The sequence below is a fragment of the Aythya marila genome, assembly GCF_965140915.1.
Source record: "Aythya marila genome assembly, chromosome: 3".
Lineage (NCBI taxonomy): Eukaryota > Metazoa > Chordata > Aves > Anseriformes > Anatidae > Aythya > Aythya marila.
This window is the reverse complement of record NC_139044.1, coordinates 71344112-71362049: the sequence shown is the minus strand read 5'-3', so window position 1 is coordinate 71362049 and position 17938 is coordinate 71344112. Positions and strand designations below refer to the sequence as shown.

The 17938-nt window shown below is 35.1% G+C and overlaps 1 protein-coding gene across 1 annotated transcript in view; it reads left to right on the top strand.

The window, feature by feature from the left end:
- Positions 1-17938, top strand: part of AK9 (adenylate kinase 9) — a gene marked incomplete at its 5' end in the record, with an annotated part of 64649 nt that overhangs the window by 31870 nt on the left and 14841 nt on the right. The window contains 6 exons of the mRNA XM_082755922.1: positions 7724-7930; positions 8853-8980; positions 9851-10063; positions 10644-10910; positions 16222-16340; positions 16797-17016. Coding sequence (XP_082612048.1) covers positions 7724-7930; positions 8853-8980; positions 9851-10063; positions 10644-10910; positions 16222-16340; positions 16797-17016 — 1154 coding nt within the window. The remainder of the gene's footprint in view (positions 1-7723; positions 7931-8852; positions 8981-9850; positions 10064-10643; positions 10911-16221; positions 16341-16796; positions 17017-17938) is intronic.

Genomic DNA, 17938 nt, shown 5'->3' with positions numbered 1-17938 from the left:
CCTAGAAATTCTGTGATTCTGTGATAATGTTCCAGGTACTATGCATTTTGAAAAACAACAAAACCCCACTACTTCCACTGCTGTGTCCAGTCTAAATACCAAATTAATACATGTGTACAGGGATCTATAGAAATAACAAGTGAAGTGAGGCTTTCTGAAATTCCAGGTTAACTTGACCTGTCTTCAGAAACCAATTAGTGCTCTTTACAGGATGAAGTGGTAAGTGAGGGAAATCAGAAGGAACAACAAAAAAAAAAAGTCAGAAAGTCACTATCATGAATTGTGATCAAAGGAAAAAGAAAAAAAAAAAAAAAAAAGGAGAGAGAGAGAGAAGGGAGCATGAGGGAATTTAAAATATATATATCAGGAAACAAACTCAGGTATTCACAAATAGCTGCATGTGATCTTAACAAATCCCAGTTCTACAGACCACTTTCAAATTAATATAAATATCCACATTAATCTGAAATTACTAATCCATTCTCTGCAGCAAGGAATCTTGGAAAAAAATAGAAATGGATGAATTTGAACTTTGGATGTAAATAATGGGAATATGTCCCGTATTCTTGCTAATCATCCATTGTCCTGTTTCATGTTTTCCCATGGAGTTGTATTTTCTTCTTTTTGGTAGAAGGCACAATTCTACAGTATGTGGCATGCCATAGAGCCATTACCTAATGAAAATAAATAAGAAATAATATCATAGCTTTCTCTCAAAAAAATATTTTGAAGGCAACTCGTCTTTAATGAGGATGGTCCTTTATAGTATTTAAAATTAACATTTTAGATTTTAATTATTAGAAGATTTAGAATATATTGAAGTCCAAGAGACAAATAAATCCAACATAAAACATTTAATGTTTTAGCAAGATGTTAAATATGCATTTTTATGCTTTTTGCGCAACCTCAATTCTTATGCAGTGGAAAGAATCAACTTAATCTGTAGACTAAATAGTTTTTTTACCAAACACCATAATTCAGTACATACAATATAAGGTTGCCTACTAAGTGCATTTCACAGTAATTAGCTAAAAATTATTTGGCAGCATATATTTATAAGTCATAAAAAGTCTTTATTAAACAAACTACAGGATCTGTTTCAAAAAGACAAATGAAAACATGTTCATAATGAAATATGTATCAGTTTCAAGGAATGAAAGTGTCGCTGTTATCCCACATTTTGCCTGTCTGTTTATTTTGATGGTTAAACCCTTAACGAAGAAGCCATGATAGCTTCTGTTCTCTCTGTCTCAGCTTTGGTAGGGTTTGAGAGGAGGGAAGGACTTTTTCATCTTTTTTGTTGTTGAATATGGACTGAGGGCAGAACAAGTCATATCTAATACCAGCAGAACACTGTAAAAATACATTAAAGCCTCTCCTTCCCCAGTAACTCACTTGGAGAATGTGGGGGCAGAAAGCCTTAGAGGATTGTTTGTCTCTATGGTAACTACGCTCAGTAAAAGCAAAAATGACACAGAGCAAAAGAATATGAGAGACTGTGGTATAGACATGCCACGTGAAAGCTCCAGATTTAAGGGTGTGGGGGATTGTCTCCTATCACCTCAGTTATAAAGAAAAGAAACCGATTAAAAACAGCATGGTTAGATTGACTGACACCTACTCTGCAGGAAATGTGTTTGGATTTTTAGATCCAGTTATTTTTAAGTCATTACTGTCTTTTCAAGATATTTTTCTTGATTATGTTTCTTTCTTCAAAAATCTTTTCACACAGTGAATCACCTCTGTAAGCACAATGTTTTAACTCATATATAATAGCAAAGGTGCAGTTGCCTTACTAAACTATTCTCCAGTATTCTGGGTCCCCAAGACCGAGTTTGAGAAAAGCCGAATGTCAGGGAGGCAATGTTTTTTATCATAACAATGTTGAAATACCAGAGCCAATACAAAATAATATTTGGGTTGTAAGGTTTTGGGGTTGTCCCTTTTCCCTAGGAATGTAATTTTTTTTTTTTTCTCTTTTGTTACTTCTCCCCTCTTTTAAACATTTCTTCAATTTGCCACATAATCTATTAAAAACTCCCTAAGTATGCAACAACTGCTGTTGAATAAGATTCCTTAAGCAAGAAAACTCTCTGGTAGAGGTAATATGACTGAATTATGTATCTAGAGTAGAGAATCAGACCTGGAACATCAAAGTTGCTTATCATCATTTGATAAATGTAGCCTATCAGAAAAGGTACAGCATGAATTGTGAGTGTTCCTGAGATTAAGGTTCATGTGGGAAGACCTCTATTGAGTGGATTTGTTACCGTATTCAATATGCTGTCTCAGATGATGCCACAGATTCATTTAAATCCATTATTCTGCCTGTGTATTTTCAAAATTTCATGACCTACTCAGAATTGAGAAGTTTTTAAAGGGCAGGACTCTGAAAGATGCTCTGTCAAATGCTAGATCTAGACAATACACATTACCATCTTCCATACATTACTGCTTTGAATAGGTCTGCGGTTCACAAGGCAGCACATGTGATTTCTACAGTGTGAATGTGCCAGGGATAATGTGCAAAAAGCAGTTAGTGTAACTTAGTTATTACTGTATCCTTTGCTTATTTTCTTGATATCTGTGTTCCTAATGGAATCATCATTACATAATGCATTACTGCTGCCCAGATTTATACGGGTTTTACTTGGCTAGATGTCTGTCTCATTTGGAATACATCACTGTAGACTGAAACATAATTAACTGTGGCGTTTATACAACATATTTTAATGTACATAAAAGGGAAGGTAGTTTCATGTTCCTATTTAGAATCACAGGAGACAGCAGTGCCATTGCTGAGGATAACTGATGCGATGAGATGAATGTTTAGCTTAGTAAAAAGAAAATGTTTATAAACATTTTCAAGAAAATAATTAATTTCTAATTCAAGATCAAATTACATAAATTCTGCATAGTGTTTCTGCTTAATGATATGCCCATTTGTGCTTTTGGACTAAAAATTACTCAAATGCAGGGAAGGTTAGCCACTGAGGTGTCAGTCTAACAATTATGTGCTGTTCAAAGCTGTAAAAAGAGGAGAGGAAATGCATTAATTATTCTTTGCTATAAAGGATCACAAAAATACTCGTCAAAATGCTTCTTTGTTAACCTATTGTTATGGAAAAGTGGCTCAAATAAAATAAAGTTTTGCCGTTCACCTTAGGGACAGCGTGTCAGGAACTGAGAGCAGTGTACAAAACGGCCACCAGGGCAGAGGACCAGAGGCACCAGAGCAACCCTAGCCACAGGTCACCAGGTGCCTCCTCAGGGACAGGCTGATGCTGGGCCAGGACATGGGCCCACGAGTGGGCCTGGCTTGACAGAGGCTGGGGCCAGGCAGGGCAGAGCTGTGGGGAGCTGGAGCCTGGCTTTGCTGCAGCTTCAGTGGGGCAAGAGCTGATGGTCTCAGGGTGATGTGGGACCCTGGGCCTGGGCAGGGTTGGGGTGCTCCAGGGGGTGGGGAGCAGGAGATGGTCAGTGCTGGCAGGGCCCTTAGGTCCTGCATGCAAATTGCCATAGATGGCCAGATATATTTAATATCTGTTTATCATATATATAATAGAGGTATATGGGGATATTGAGTGAATAATAGCTTCAGCCCTGTAAATGAAAGAAGAAGAAAATTCTTAAGACACGGAAGTATCTAGGAATTTACTCTAATTCTAAAGGACTACACCTTAAGACCTAGACTCGTAAGGAGATGTAGGCATTGCAGTTCCCAGAACTTTAAAATGCCTGCCTTCATATATGGCATTTAGGGTTAGAGAAATAGGCATGAGTAGCAAACTAGGAAGGGGCTGACCTTACTAAGCTATGAAGGAATGTCAGAAAGAGGAACATGTCTGAAAGCTTGCATCTTTTTAAATTTGGCTGATGACAAAAGAATGGGAGTCTCTACCTGTATTTCTTCAGCAATTAACTCACTGGAGGCAGAGCACAGACTTGATGACTTCTAGAAGACAGCACTGATACTTCCTTTGATACAATAGCTTCATAGGTAGCTTAGCCAGGCAAGTCAGAAAAAATTAGTTAGATGTGTTCCCTGGCTGCCAGGTGTTCATAGCCCCTTATCCCAGCTGCTATTAACACGCCTGGATGTTGCTTTAGTAGGTAGCATGTTAGAGAAAAGTTAGGCAGCATCTCCACACTTGCTGTTATGTTCAGTCCTATTTCCTGCCATATATTTCTGATATCTAATCACCAAAATCCACCTACATCATACTTGGTAATAAAATTTTTTGAGCAGGCTCTATTTTGGAAAATATAATGTGGCATTTGTGTATTTCTTCAGCAATTCACAATAGAAAAATAAGCATTCAGTTTGGGGAGGAAATAAATTAATTTTCTTAAAGAAGAAAACAATAACAGGGCAGTCTCACTCTTCATGAACCAGAAACACATTTTTTTGAGTTTTCAGGTTAGGGCAAACAAAAAATGTAAGTTACATTGCTGTAATTTCACATAGTGACTATTGGCCTGCTTTATGTCAGGGGGTAACTATAAAAATCCATCAACCAAGCAAAAAACAAAAACCACTTTTTCACTGTATTCCCTGCATTTTTAAGAAAATGGTCAAAGCTTTTAACATACAGAGCATTAAATATGTCTTTCTGGTTTAGTAATACCTTTTTTTTTTTTTTTTTTTTTGGCTAACCCTGATGTTGCTTGTGTCAAAGTCTGTTCCTGCTCTCAAAACAGGACAGAAACACAAGGAGGAGGGGAAAATTATGGCAAAGTAGAAAACCACTCTGTCCCCTGTTCAAGCTCTTCCATGCAGCTTCATTTCTGGCAAGAGACAAACACAGCATACAGCAAGGTTATAGTAATATCAGGCCATTACAGTCATTGCTCTGAACTTCTTTTCTGTCTGTGAGCTAAAGAGAGTGATGTCAGCCTTGTTAAACAGAATACAAAAGAAAAATGACAGGAGAAGGAAGAAAATCAGGGCTGAAAATGCTAGGAGGGCAAGGAAGGTGAACAGTAGCAACAACACGCTGCAGCTGCTGGAGGCTGTGGTATATTACAGACAGGGAAGTGATGATGCTATCTAGGCACCTCTGTACCTTCTAGCTGAGACAGAATTTCATACCAGGACTTGCAGGACCTAACAAGGTCTACATGGATATGAAATGCAGCCCTACAAACTGATGAGTTTCTCCTTCTCTGTCGCTGTGTTCTCCTACTGTCAATAAGTTTTTAATTACTTCTGGCTTTTTCGGCAAATGGATGGTGTTGGAAGCAGCTCTCTCTTTATTATTTTGCTCGCTGTGACAGATTTGGTATAGCAGCATACATGAAGTTTTTGTCATGTTTGTCATGCATAGTACCTTGAATTTCTTATTTAAATCAATGCATTTTTTTCAATTTCTAACTTTTGTTTACTTTCCATGAGAAAGTGTTACGAGACAGGCTTGGACAATCTTAAAACAATTGCAATTCTGGACAACTTATTTAAGAGATTGTCTTTCCTTTCCTTTACCCATTAAACTGTGTTATTGTATGTAGACATGGCTTCATTAAAATTATTTTTTTTTTGAGTTCCTCAGTTTAAGTTTCCACAGAGGGAAGCCTTGATATATACTTTTTGTTTAATTCTATTTATTTATTCGTTTTGTATTATTATTATTATAGTACTCCTTGTCCCAGAGTATATTGTCTGGTCACATGGTATCTACATTCACTGTCTTTTTCCTTGTATACCTATGGATAACTTCTGGCCTCCAGAGAAAGGGGTTACACTTTTGCATCTCATTATTGGCACTTCTTAAAATTACTCTATGTACATACATCTGTAATGTTTCATAGCACCAGTATTTGGGTTCAGTAGGTCATTGGTTTAAGTATAAGTCATTTCTTAAAATGCTTCTGTCTGCAGAATTAAGAGTATTCTTAAGATCCTTATAAGTGCTGAGCTGAGAAGGTGCAGAGGGAACAACAGCACACTAAGTCATACTCCAAGAACACAGTAAAACTAGGCTGCTGCTACTTGCTGGGTTTTGACAGTAGTGTAAGAGAAGCTGTTTCTGAGAATCCTGTAAATAGCACAATGACTTTCAAATATGATGCAACTACTTTATTTGTGTGGGAACCTTCAGCCCTCAATACATGCATATTCTCCCCATATTCAGTAGCACAAATGGGGGAGTTAACTGTTTCTTCTGGGACAGTGTGTGAGCACACTAATTTTATCACACTGATCCATTTTGTTGGGGAAAAAAAAATAAAATTTATCAACAGATAACTAAATGAGAGTTAGTAGAATATAGAAGCAACTTATAAAATTGAAGAAGTGCAAAGAGATGTTCCAAGCATTATTTTGTTTTCTGTTTTTACAGTTATTGTCAATAATATAAAGAGGAGGAAAAGACTTTTTCTTTGAAATTGGAAGAAGTTCCATTATGATATTCATGATATTGTGTATTTTGAGTTCATATGTAGTGCATAATTTATGACATTATCTGTTAAACTTTATTTTTTCTTTACACATGCATGACCAAATTGTCTCTGAATATGTAACAGATCAACTCTGAGTTAATATCTGTACGTTAATAGCAATACACAGTTGAAAAGATGGATCCTTAACTTCTAATTCCCTCTTAATTCTGTCACAGATTTGGTTGTGACATTGAAAGTATTCCAGTTCTCTAAACAAAGAGATCTAAATATCAAGCTATTTAACACCCAGTTTCTGTTTCATGTTACGGCAAAAGGGTGTTAGGTGTATCTGCAGAGATTAAACCTTAGGTATTCGGGAAGCAAGACATTTCCAGTACAGATCATTTTTAAAAGGTGGATCATAATGTCAGTGTACCTGTCTTGCCTCGTTTTTTAGTTATGGTTAGAAAGGTCATTTGTAATTTGTTTAATAACTCTTATATTGCATATTTAGGATTGATCAATTTAGGATTTCAGTCTTTGATAGCACCCTCATATCCTTGATATTTACACTGAAGTGAACTTCTCTGTTTAGTCTCTTTTTTTTTTTTTTCCCTTCTCTGAATCTTCTGTTTTCTCAGCAATGTTGGCATGTTGATCTTTATATATCTATGTACCTCTGTTTAAGTAAATGAAAGTTTGATTTATTAACATGCATATATTGAGATCTTGTGCAGGAGAGGAAAAACACCTAGTAATGTGCATTATACTTATATTCACATAAACAGAACATACGCCACTTGAAGAACAGATACCTAGCATGCAACCTGAGCAATCCACTACGTCTTTAGTAACTGAACCTGAACCAGGTTAGAACATTAATTTATTTGCAGTGTGTGCTAGTTTTCTTATTCTTTATTTCTTCCTATATTGACAAGTTCTATGTGAGGTATGACCATAGGGATTGTCTGTCAAAAACTGTTCATCATTAAATCATTATTTTAAATTATTATATATACTGTATTTTGCTATGCATAAAAAGCCATTATATATATGTGTGCTAATTTAAATAACCACATGCAAATTTAATTAAGTAATCAAAACTGCATTCCTGGAGATGCATCAGTATATAGTACCTCAACATAATGAAGCTGGCATTTTCAAAGTATCTTCTTAAACCAGTAATATAATCATTTATAATTAGAAGAGAAAAATTAAAGCATTAGGGAGAAATTATACCACCATATCTGAGGAAAATAAAAATTATCTTAAAACATGATGATACTTACTTAAATGCAAAATATTTTAGAGGAACATTGCCTTCTATATATGATTTGATTTTCAGAAATTGTGCTACCTGCATTTGAAGAGGATGATTTTCTAGATATACCAGAAATGGAAATAATTAAAACGAAGATTAACCTTTTCATGAATGACTGGCAAACAGTGGAGTCAGAAATTAAGCAATCATCTCAAGTTCAGGTTGTTGTTTTAGAGATTGCTGAGCAAACTCCAGAAAGTCTGCTTAATCAGATTGTTCTGGTTATGGAGGGTAAGTAATATTGTTTATGTGATTTACATTTACCTTACCAAGAGGGATTTTGGAGAGCTTGTATGATGAATGGGGGAGAAGTTAAACTCGGTTCTATCTTACGCACATGTAAGTAAGCTGAAAAGCACGCTAACAGCTTTCCAGACTTGGAAGAGTGGGGAATATATATATATTTGAAATACATATACAGGTATACAAATACATACAAAATAGTTCCCTAAACACTCTGATGTTGTATTTCCCTAGTCACTTTCTCTATGTTTTTGTGCCAGGATACCTGTATGAGAAATGAACAGATAATAAAGGTTCACTAATGTACAATATTCATTTATGTCAATGAGACTTTCAGTGTGTGAAATAATCTACACACCTGCATCAACTGTGTTTCAAGGCTGAATTTTTGCACTGTTAATATTTTTATGGCAAATACACTTTCTTCACTCAAAAGCTAAAATCTCTAACAATTTTGAGTACTGGATAAATAATATTAGTAATACATTTTTCCTATAGTTACTCCAGTGCAAGTTAAACAAAGTATCTATTATGCTAGATATATAATCAAATAAAATTTGACTCATGATTTTTGCCAATAAACAATATGAAAGAAACTGTTGCACAAATTAATGTCACTATCTGCATGTGTTTGTATAATACTTTCATACTAGGAGATCCCATTGACAACACTAATTTACTTCAATTAAAAAAAAAAAAGTAGCAATTTAATTTTTGGAAGAATCAATACCTTAATATATATTTATTTCATCTGTTTGAGAAGAACATTTTATTCTATGAGTAGGAGAAATGGAATATACAGTTGGCATGATTTGCTTCCATATATGTGCTTACTTCTATGGACAAAGAGAATTTATTTTAACATAGCCAAATGAAAAATATTGAAACAGAAGAGAATTAACCTTTTCAGAACCTTTTAAATATCATGGTTGGGAGTTATCTGCTGAAGACTTAGATGAGGAAGCAGAAGACCTGGTTGCTGAAGTGGAAGCTGAAGAAGAAAATGAAGTTGCGGAAGAAGAAAATGAAGATGAAGAAGTAAGCATGCTGTTCTTGTCCATCTATCATCTGATTTTAGTTTATTATCAGTTTGAGCAGTATCCCATAGAAATCAGTTTTTGCACCTGGTTTTGTGTGATCCAGTTTCAGCTGTCTTAAAGAATAAATGTAAGCACATGCTTCCAGAACAGTTTCATTGTATTCCCGTGTTCTGGCTGATAGTAGTTTTATTCCAGCAGGAAGCATAAATACCCCATGCTAATAGAATCAGTGTAGCTAGTTGTTTTTGTTTGTTTGTTTGTTTGTTTTTAATGGTATAGAGGGGTTTTATAAAAAAAAGGAAATGAGAACTTTAATTTCTGTCAATCAGCAATGATTTTGTGATCTATCATGCAAGTATCAAAAGATAAAATTTAAAATTCCTAATGTACAATCCTCTGTATCATCTCGGCTATTTATAATATTTCAATTAAATTAGAGGTCTGGCTTCAGCTTTCTTTAATTTTCATCCTATATTCAGATATGTCATTTCCCAAATTTAACAGTACAAAGTGTCTATATACTGTACTGGAACAGTATTAAAGAGATTTTTTTTGGAATGTCATTTTATTGGATAAATAGATTTCGTACTACCAGCTCTCACTGATTTTCCAAAGAGGTATACTTGCTTTTTAACATTTAGAAGCAACAGAAAGTGAGTTGCAGGAACACTGCAGGAAAAGATATTATCATAGATACTTCTTTACATATTTTCATAGACTTACACTCAGCTTATAAAGTGTTTTGAGAACACCATTCTCATTCAATGGTCAGATGACACATTTGATATAACTTGTTCTAATCTACTTGATCTGCTTAATCTGAGTGAACTACTTAAACAAATTTTGAAAAAATTCGTAATCTTTTCAGGATGAAGAAAAAGCTAAGGAAAAGAAAAGGCACATGGGAGATACAAAACACTTTTGTCCAGTCAGTCTGAAAGAGAATTATGTCCTTTATCCAGGACTCTCTGAACTTGCAGCTAAATATCAAGAAAAGATTTATTATTTTTCAAATCCTGAATACAGAGAGAAATTTTTGAAGAACCCTGAGGAGTATGTGGCTCACAATGAACCAATACAAGTAAGAATCTTTAACAATATTTGAAGCATATAATAACAAATTATAATCACTATTTTCCATTTCCATTTATAATTGTTTATCATTACTGATTTTTTTCTAATTAATTATTTGTATATCATGCAAGTCCCTGAAACAAATAAAACATGTTGCTTCCTTCGTAACTTTATGGTGTACATTTGAATTAACACATTGTATTGATGATGCAGGTAAAGCAGAAAAGAGAAGATTTTAAGGGCATACAATAATCACCTGATGTAAATAACAAATTACAAATATTATTTTTCTAAGTCTTCTTTTTTTTTTTTTTTTATTGGAAGAAGGGTAAAACAAGTGCATATTTACCAGAATTATCTAATGGGTTTTCATTTTTACTTAGTGTCATTATCTGCTGTATATTTGTTTATATTTCTAGAGAGTGGGTTATCTGTTTGGAATGGTAGCAGAAGACCTGGAAAAATTAAAATGCAATATCTGTCTGGTTTTTAGGCAATTTTTATGATATTTCAGAACTGAAAAACAGTAGGAGGTGCACTGTGGAGTCTAAATTATTTTAAAATATTCCATTTTTTTTTTTCTATAGGCTCCTCCCTTAAGGGTGTGCTTACTGGGGACTCATGGAGCAGGTAAAACCACTTGTGCACGATGGCTAGCAGACAAATTTGGTATTTTCCATATTCAGTTTGAAGAATATCTACAGGAACTGCTCTTACCCAAAATTAAAGAGAAAATTGGGCCTGATTTTGATGAAGAACCTGAAGAAGATGACGATAAAATGCTAATTCTGTCACAGGGACAGGAAGATTTCTCTCAGACCATGACTGAAACTGAAAATGAAGAAAACAAACAGGTAACAATCTGAACTTTTTTGTGTCTGTACACTACATAATCATTTTCAGACCAAACTAGCAATTACCTATAAAATTTTTGCTAGGTAAGAAGTGCTCATGTTACATTATTTACTTGATAAAATTAGGGAATAACAGTTCTTTCCAATAAAATAATACACATATTGACAGTGTTTTCTTATGAATGCCACAAAGATTCTCCCAAACATTTATAAGAATTATGTATGTTTTTTGTTGTTGTTGTTTTGGTTTGTCTTTTCTTTTTTTCCAAGATACTAGAGTTACTAAATGGGACAAAGGAAGACAAATAGAGAAAAAAAACACAAAGTCAGAATAATAATGGGAAGGTATGGTTTTCTTCAAGTGCTTATAATCAGTAGGTTCAGGCTGGTACACATACACCAGTTGCAAAGAGTTTTAAAATGTTCCCCAGCAGTGCTCTGTGCACTGTCTTGGGACAAAAAGAATAGAATGCTTAACCATCCGTTCAGTCTGACCATCCCATGTTAAAAGTCAGAAATATTTCGATGTTCATACCAGAGTAAGGTTTGGTTTTGTGTTTTTTTTTGTATGATTGTTTTTAATATGTTTTATTATCTGGATTGTAGTGTTGTCTTTCGTTCTCTTATTGTCAGAGGAGTTTCTAAACAGAAAAAAAAAACTCTTAGGCAGATAAAATATGGCTTGTGGTTTAAAAAAAATGTTTCACATAGCTGGATACTTATGATACTTGTAAAATAATTCATGAAAAATAGTTTTCGGGAAATTAGGTGTTTTCCTTAAGATTGAATAGTTACTGTAAATTTTTATACATACATATTCTAAAACCTCTCTCATCCCCAAGCAATAAACATTTCTGTTTAGCAATAATCATTTACATAATTATTTACCAGGAGACAACAATTTCTTTTATTAGGCAGTAATATACTGGGGGAAAAAATGCAAGGCTTTGATGTCGATGATTTTTTCTTTAGACAGCAATGGATATGATAAAAGCCTTTATTGTGTAAAGAAATCACTACACATAGGTACTCAACATAAAGATCTTTCAAAAATGCATAGTACAAGAAACTCTACCTTCTAGACAATACAAATAAGGTTTTATCCAACTCTCAAAGCTTCAGGAAGAAATAAGTTTCTGCATCACATTCTAAGAGCCATTTTTTTGTTCTCCTGATAGCTGTCATGTTTCTTCATGTTACTAGTCATCAAAGACTTTCAAAGACATCCTAGTACTGCATCTAAGGAAACACGCAGGAGGGGAAGCAGGCTATGGAGGAGGCATACACACCATCAGGAAGTTAAGCAATTATTGGGAGTTGAAACTAGCGAAGGGTAGAAAGGATATTTACAGGAACAGCAGCAGCAAAAGGAAGACAAAGAAAATAGGAGACTGCATCCAAATGGGGCAGGTGGCTTTTTTATGAAGGATATTGAAAAGGCTGAGGTGCTCAATGCCTTCTTTACTTCGGTCTTTACAAGTACAGTCTAGTCTGTAGCCTTCTAGGTCTCAGTGCAAATAAGAAAGCATGCATAGTGGTACTACACACAGCAGAGTAGGACCAAATGAGTGGTTGTTTATGGAATTTGAACATAAACAATTCAGTGGGACTGAATGGAATACATTCTCAGGTGCTTGAGGAAGCTGCCAAAGGTTCATTTGAGGCCACTTTCTCTTGCCTTGAAAAGCGGGGTAGGGAGGGGTCCCTGATAACTGGAAGATAGCGTTCCTGATGAAATAATACAAGAGCAGGTAATATTGGAAACAAATGCCTCAACACAGATGGAGTACTGATCAAATCATGGATGTCAGAACAAAATTTCAGGTTTTCATCAGTTAAATCTAAGAGGAGGTTATTTTGGCAAGTCTGTTTACAACTTGATCATCACAGCCAAAAATAAGGCAAGTGTTCTTGGCACTGATGTTTATGGCTGGCTCTCAGTCAGCATTATTAATTTTTTTTATTATTTTTTTGGCACCAAGACAATGTTTTACATTGATGCCCTTCTGCTAGTATTTTTTTCCTCATCAGCTTTTTATCTCCTGGTAAACAACATTCTTCTACATTAGTATTTTTTTCTTAGACTTGCTGTAAAGTGCTTTATCTGCGGGCATGACCAAAACACAGCTGATATAATTGCAGTTCACTTTAGAAACCTGCTTCTAGCTCCATTTGTAGGCCAACACTGTAGGGCATGGTTTCCAAGATTATGGACTGCCTAAGCATTTCTCTGGGTGTGATTACCACCAAATTGTATGATTATCCTGCTTTCCAAAGACCCACTACTTCTCCTAACTCAAATCCTTGAAGTATATCCCTTGAAGCTTCAGGTAAAAATCAATTATAATATTCAAAGCAAAAATACTACAAGGCAAATAAAACACAGCATTCAGTCTGGGGAATTTAGCAAGCAAATATCGTGGTGGTTTTAGTGTGTCAGCCAAGCCCTTGCAGCTTTAACCAGTCTGGAGAGCCAATGACTTATTTTTCACCGGGCAACTTTCTCCTTAGAACTACCAAAACACTGGGTGCTCTTTTCTGCACCCAGAATACACATCCCAATAATTTTATCAAATACAGATGCATTTTCAACACCACATCTACAGTGACATCAGTGATACATTTTTACATGCGTTTTGCTCTTTCTCCCACTTCACACAGTTCTATCAAGATGTCTTTGTGGCTTCCGCTCTGTCTTCTTAGGTATCTCATATGCCATATTACCATCTTTTAATATATACCCTGTGTCAGGCAATAGAGGAAATATTACTCATACTCACGCTTCATTAGACCTGTGGCTTCCAGCATTTTCTCAGGTTCTTTTGGCTACGTTATTAGAATCAATATCAGACATAAGAATTCTTATTCAGATTTGGCCTTGTGGCAAGCGGCTCCCTACCATCATTTTGAGGGTTCCTGAACCACCTTGGATCCTTTTGTTAGTGAGGGTTATTGCTTTATTTTCTGGCAGGTCATGCTAACAAATTCTTGAGCAACTTAGGTTGATGTGACTACCTACAATGAGGAAAGTATAGCAGAACTTTATAATGAATTTCAGGGTACAACTTAAATTAATTTGCTGAAAGAGACAGAGGAATACCTAGCTGCATGTTAAGTTTTATCTCTAGGTGACTTTGGATGCAAGTTAAGTGAATGTTTCATGGCCACTGGCATTAAAAGACAAACTCATTTAGCAGCATGTGTCTAGTCTTCTTAAACAAACATAGATGACTTTTTAGAAGTGAGATTTTTATAGAAGTATGGCGGAAAAGGTATTGCATTCGTTAAAGGATACCAGATAGATTTCTCAGTTATGAACTTGGCCATTCTGTTCTCAGGTGAAAAAAAATCTCAACTAACTAGAAAATAATATTTTCTTCTGTGAAATATTTCCATGAAAAGTTAATACTGCAGCTGAGTAACAAAGATATCTTTCTGACTTCTAACGTCTATACTTCCAGTATATCTTTAAAAGTATATATTTTGACACTGTGACTGATATAAACAAATCCAGGATCATCAACTTATATCCTCTTGTCATTCCTTTTTAGTGCAGTGTGTCAGGAAGCCATTCTATGAGAAATGCATCCTCAACCATATCAATCTCATATGCTGAAAAAATATTTTTGCACAAAATCTTAAAAGCTAGATTTGGTATTCGAATGCTCAGCATGTGACTAGTCATTAATAACCCTACTGCTTTATAGAACAATGTTATCTTTGTGATATCTGGTCACATGCCCATACTCAGTAATCCTACGTACATTTCTTTGACATCTTTGTTTTGATTACATCAAAAGTTAAAAATTGCTCTTAAAAAGTAAATAAATAAATAAATTTGATGTAAAGCAGTGTAGTCTTCCAGCATGAGAACATGTAAAACTAAGTGGAAAGCTTCCTGTAGGCAATTGGAAAGAAAGAAAAAAAATTAAAAAATAATAAAAAAATCAGTTTCTATTCCTCTGAGTTGAGCCTATGTATAATTAAATATTTAACAATTGTGCTTGGTTTAGGTTTCATACAGCAGTAATTTTGAGCTTGTCATGCACTAGCTTAAAATACTTCCACTTTTGCCTGTTGAATAATGTATATGTTTCTGAGAGGTTTATCTAAGATATTTCTATTAGTGAAGAACTTAATTCTATCAGGACACTTGGATTTCTAACAGAACCTCCATCTGTTCTCGTCATCTTGCTGATTTTACCACTTTTCAATGAAAACTGTATGTTTTTACCACCCCCAAAGTATATTTTATCAGTAAGATGATTTCATTAATTTTCATGAATTCTATTTCATGTGAACAGTAACATCGTGGGTGTTCAACTCAAGTGCATGGTAATTGTGATATCCAACCTCCTTGTCAAACAATGACAACATTACATCTTAGTTAACATTTCAGTTTCTGCCCAGAGCATGCATTAGAAGCAAATCTCACATTTGTTCCCACCTTTTCAGTTCACATAGAACAGTTTCAGAGTACATGAACTGAATTCATCTTGAACCTAAACACAACAATACACTTCAGAAACATGCCTAATGCATTTCATCTGCTAATGGATGTTCAATCCACAAGGCCAGATCAGAGCTAGGCTTAGGTACTACACATAACAGCTGCACTTTGGGACTAGCTTTTAGAGCAAGCACCTCTCTGCATTATCTGCAGGCAGCCTTCAGGCTGTTTATGAGGCAGCCATTTGGACAATAATGGAAATTAAAGGTGAGAAGACATCAAAATGTATTGTATTCATGGCCACCTTAGGCACTGCCCTTGGAGAGTCATGTAAATGTAGCCCATGGGACCTGTGCTTTGTAAAGCTGAATTATTATGCAATGTTGCACTACAATTTTTGTTGTCTTTGTTGTTATTTTAATAGTTACCTCATACAATGAATGAAACTATGATGTATTTTCTAAGTTTCTGAGGCCCACTTTTACATCTAGTGCTTCTAAATGATGAACTGATTAATGCCAGTTAGGGGCAGATGCCATACTCAGTTATGGGAAAGCTAACCCCTAGTATAGCCAGCACCAAGCTTGTGCCCTTCAGGTTGATAGGAAATTGCCCAAACTCTAGGGAAATATCCAACCTCAAGCATGTAGAAAATAACCCACAAGTATTCCAGGCATTAATTTTATGTATAATGTAGTACAATGAAATGTAGCAAAGGAGTTTACTTTGTTTCTGTTGGATTAAGTCAAAAGAAGACTGTAACCAGTGCCTTATTTAGACAAAAAGAACAGCAACTGTCTCAGATCTTTTTTCTTTCTGTTTCGTTTGTTTTCATTTGTTGTGGATTTTCTTTATATAAAGGAAGTGGAGTTAACTGATGAGGAAGAAGCAATCAAAGCAAATCTAATGGATTCAGAGGCATTGCCTCCAGAAGTACTTGATAACATTGTCCCTGACTGGTGGAAGAAAGAGCCATTCCGGTAACTGTAATTAGATTCTCTGTTTCTTTAATTAATCTTAGGAAGTATATCATCCACCGTGTCCACAAACACAAAAGTGCTGTGACAGATGTTACCAAAATAATGCTTGGGGCATGTTCTCTTTGAGAGCAGTGGCTAAGAATTACAGTTTTAGGGTCACACAAATAATACTGAGGACACCATTTATTTATTTATTTATTTTAAAGTTATTTTAAAGTAACTTTTTATCTCTGTACTTTAAAACCCCATGAGAAATAAATGCAATAGTACAACAATTAAAATATGTAGTGATTTATCACTTTTACATTGTGAAGTTAATACATGAAAGTAATTTTTAAATTTTATCATTATAAGAGAGTTTTTGTTTGTTTGTTTGTTTTTTAAATTCACTGCAGTTTCTCTGTGGTGCACTTTAAACTACATTATGTAACGATAAATATCTATTTTTTCAATTAGGTCCACAGGCTTTATACTAGATGGTTTCCCTCGTACTTTAGATGAAGCCCAGTATTTGTCAGAACGAGGACTCTGTCCTGATGTTGCAGTTTATATTAATGTAGAAGAAAATGACATTATCGACCGTCTTTTTCCTCCACGTCTGGAAAAATGGAAAGAAAGACATAACAAAAAACTGGAAAATAAAAAGAAACTGAAAGAACTGAAAGCAAAAATAAGGGTAGGTTTTTAGTTCTGTCAACCTTTTTGCAATTTCAGGGGCACAGGTCTGAAGACAGATTCTAAAACTCCCAAAATAGTGAAGAGCACACAGAACAGATATAGGAGCCAGGAGACACAGCTCCCCACATTCACAGCATTCCCAGATTCATCATAGGAACCAAAAAGAATTCATTTCTCCTTTTCTCCTCTGCCCCTTCCACATTAGCACAGCCTGCTGCAATTAAATCATGCAGGAGTGTAGATATCTGATAGATCAAGCAAAGTAACTGTGCTGCTGGACACCTGGCAGTGTGACAGCACTATTACTGAATAGGTTACAAGTGACTTGAAATAGAAGTTTCAACTTCTATGCAGACATGTACAATCCGTGCAAGATATTCAAGGTTCCTAACTTTCTATAAAAGGAAGTTATATTACTTCAAATGTACTTTCAAAAAAGGTCCAAGTTACTACAGAGCTGCTAACACACAGTATGTTAGTACAATGGAGCTTGGGACAAGACCCATGTGGTACCAGTAAGTTACATTAGCTGCTTGTTCCAGAGGTTGGCTCTGAGAATGCATATAATCTTGCAGAACTCAAGTATTTTTTGAATTTATCTTCCCTGACACAAGCTGGAAATCTATCTGGAAAAGGTGCATTCTAGTGAACAGCCTGTATCACTGTATTAAGCTCACCTTGTAAGCACTTACTCTGAGAACTCTAGTGACAAATATGTGTGCTACTGATTTTAGGGTCCAAACTTCTACGGTGTAGGCATCAATACATCTATTAACAAAAAAAGAACAGTAACAGTCTGTTACTTAAAACACATACACAAAGCAACTATGCAAATTGATCGAGGCATAAAAGACCCCCACTTAGAAACAAAGAAAGGTGAGAATCAGGATTTCTGGAGTAACAATATTTTGATCTTTTTG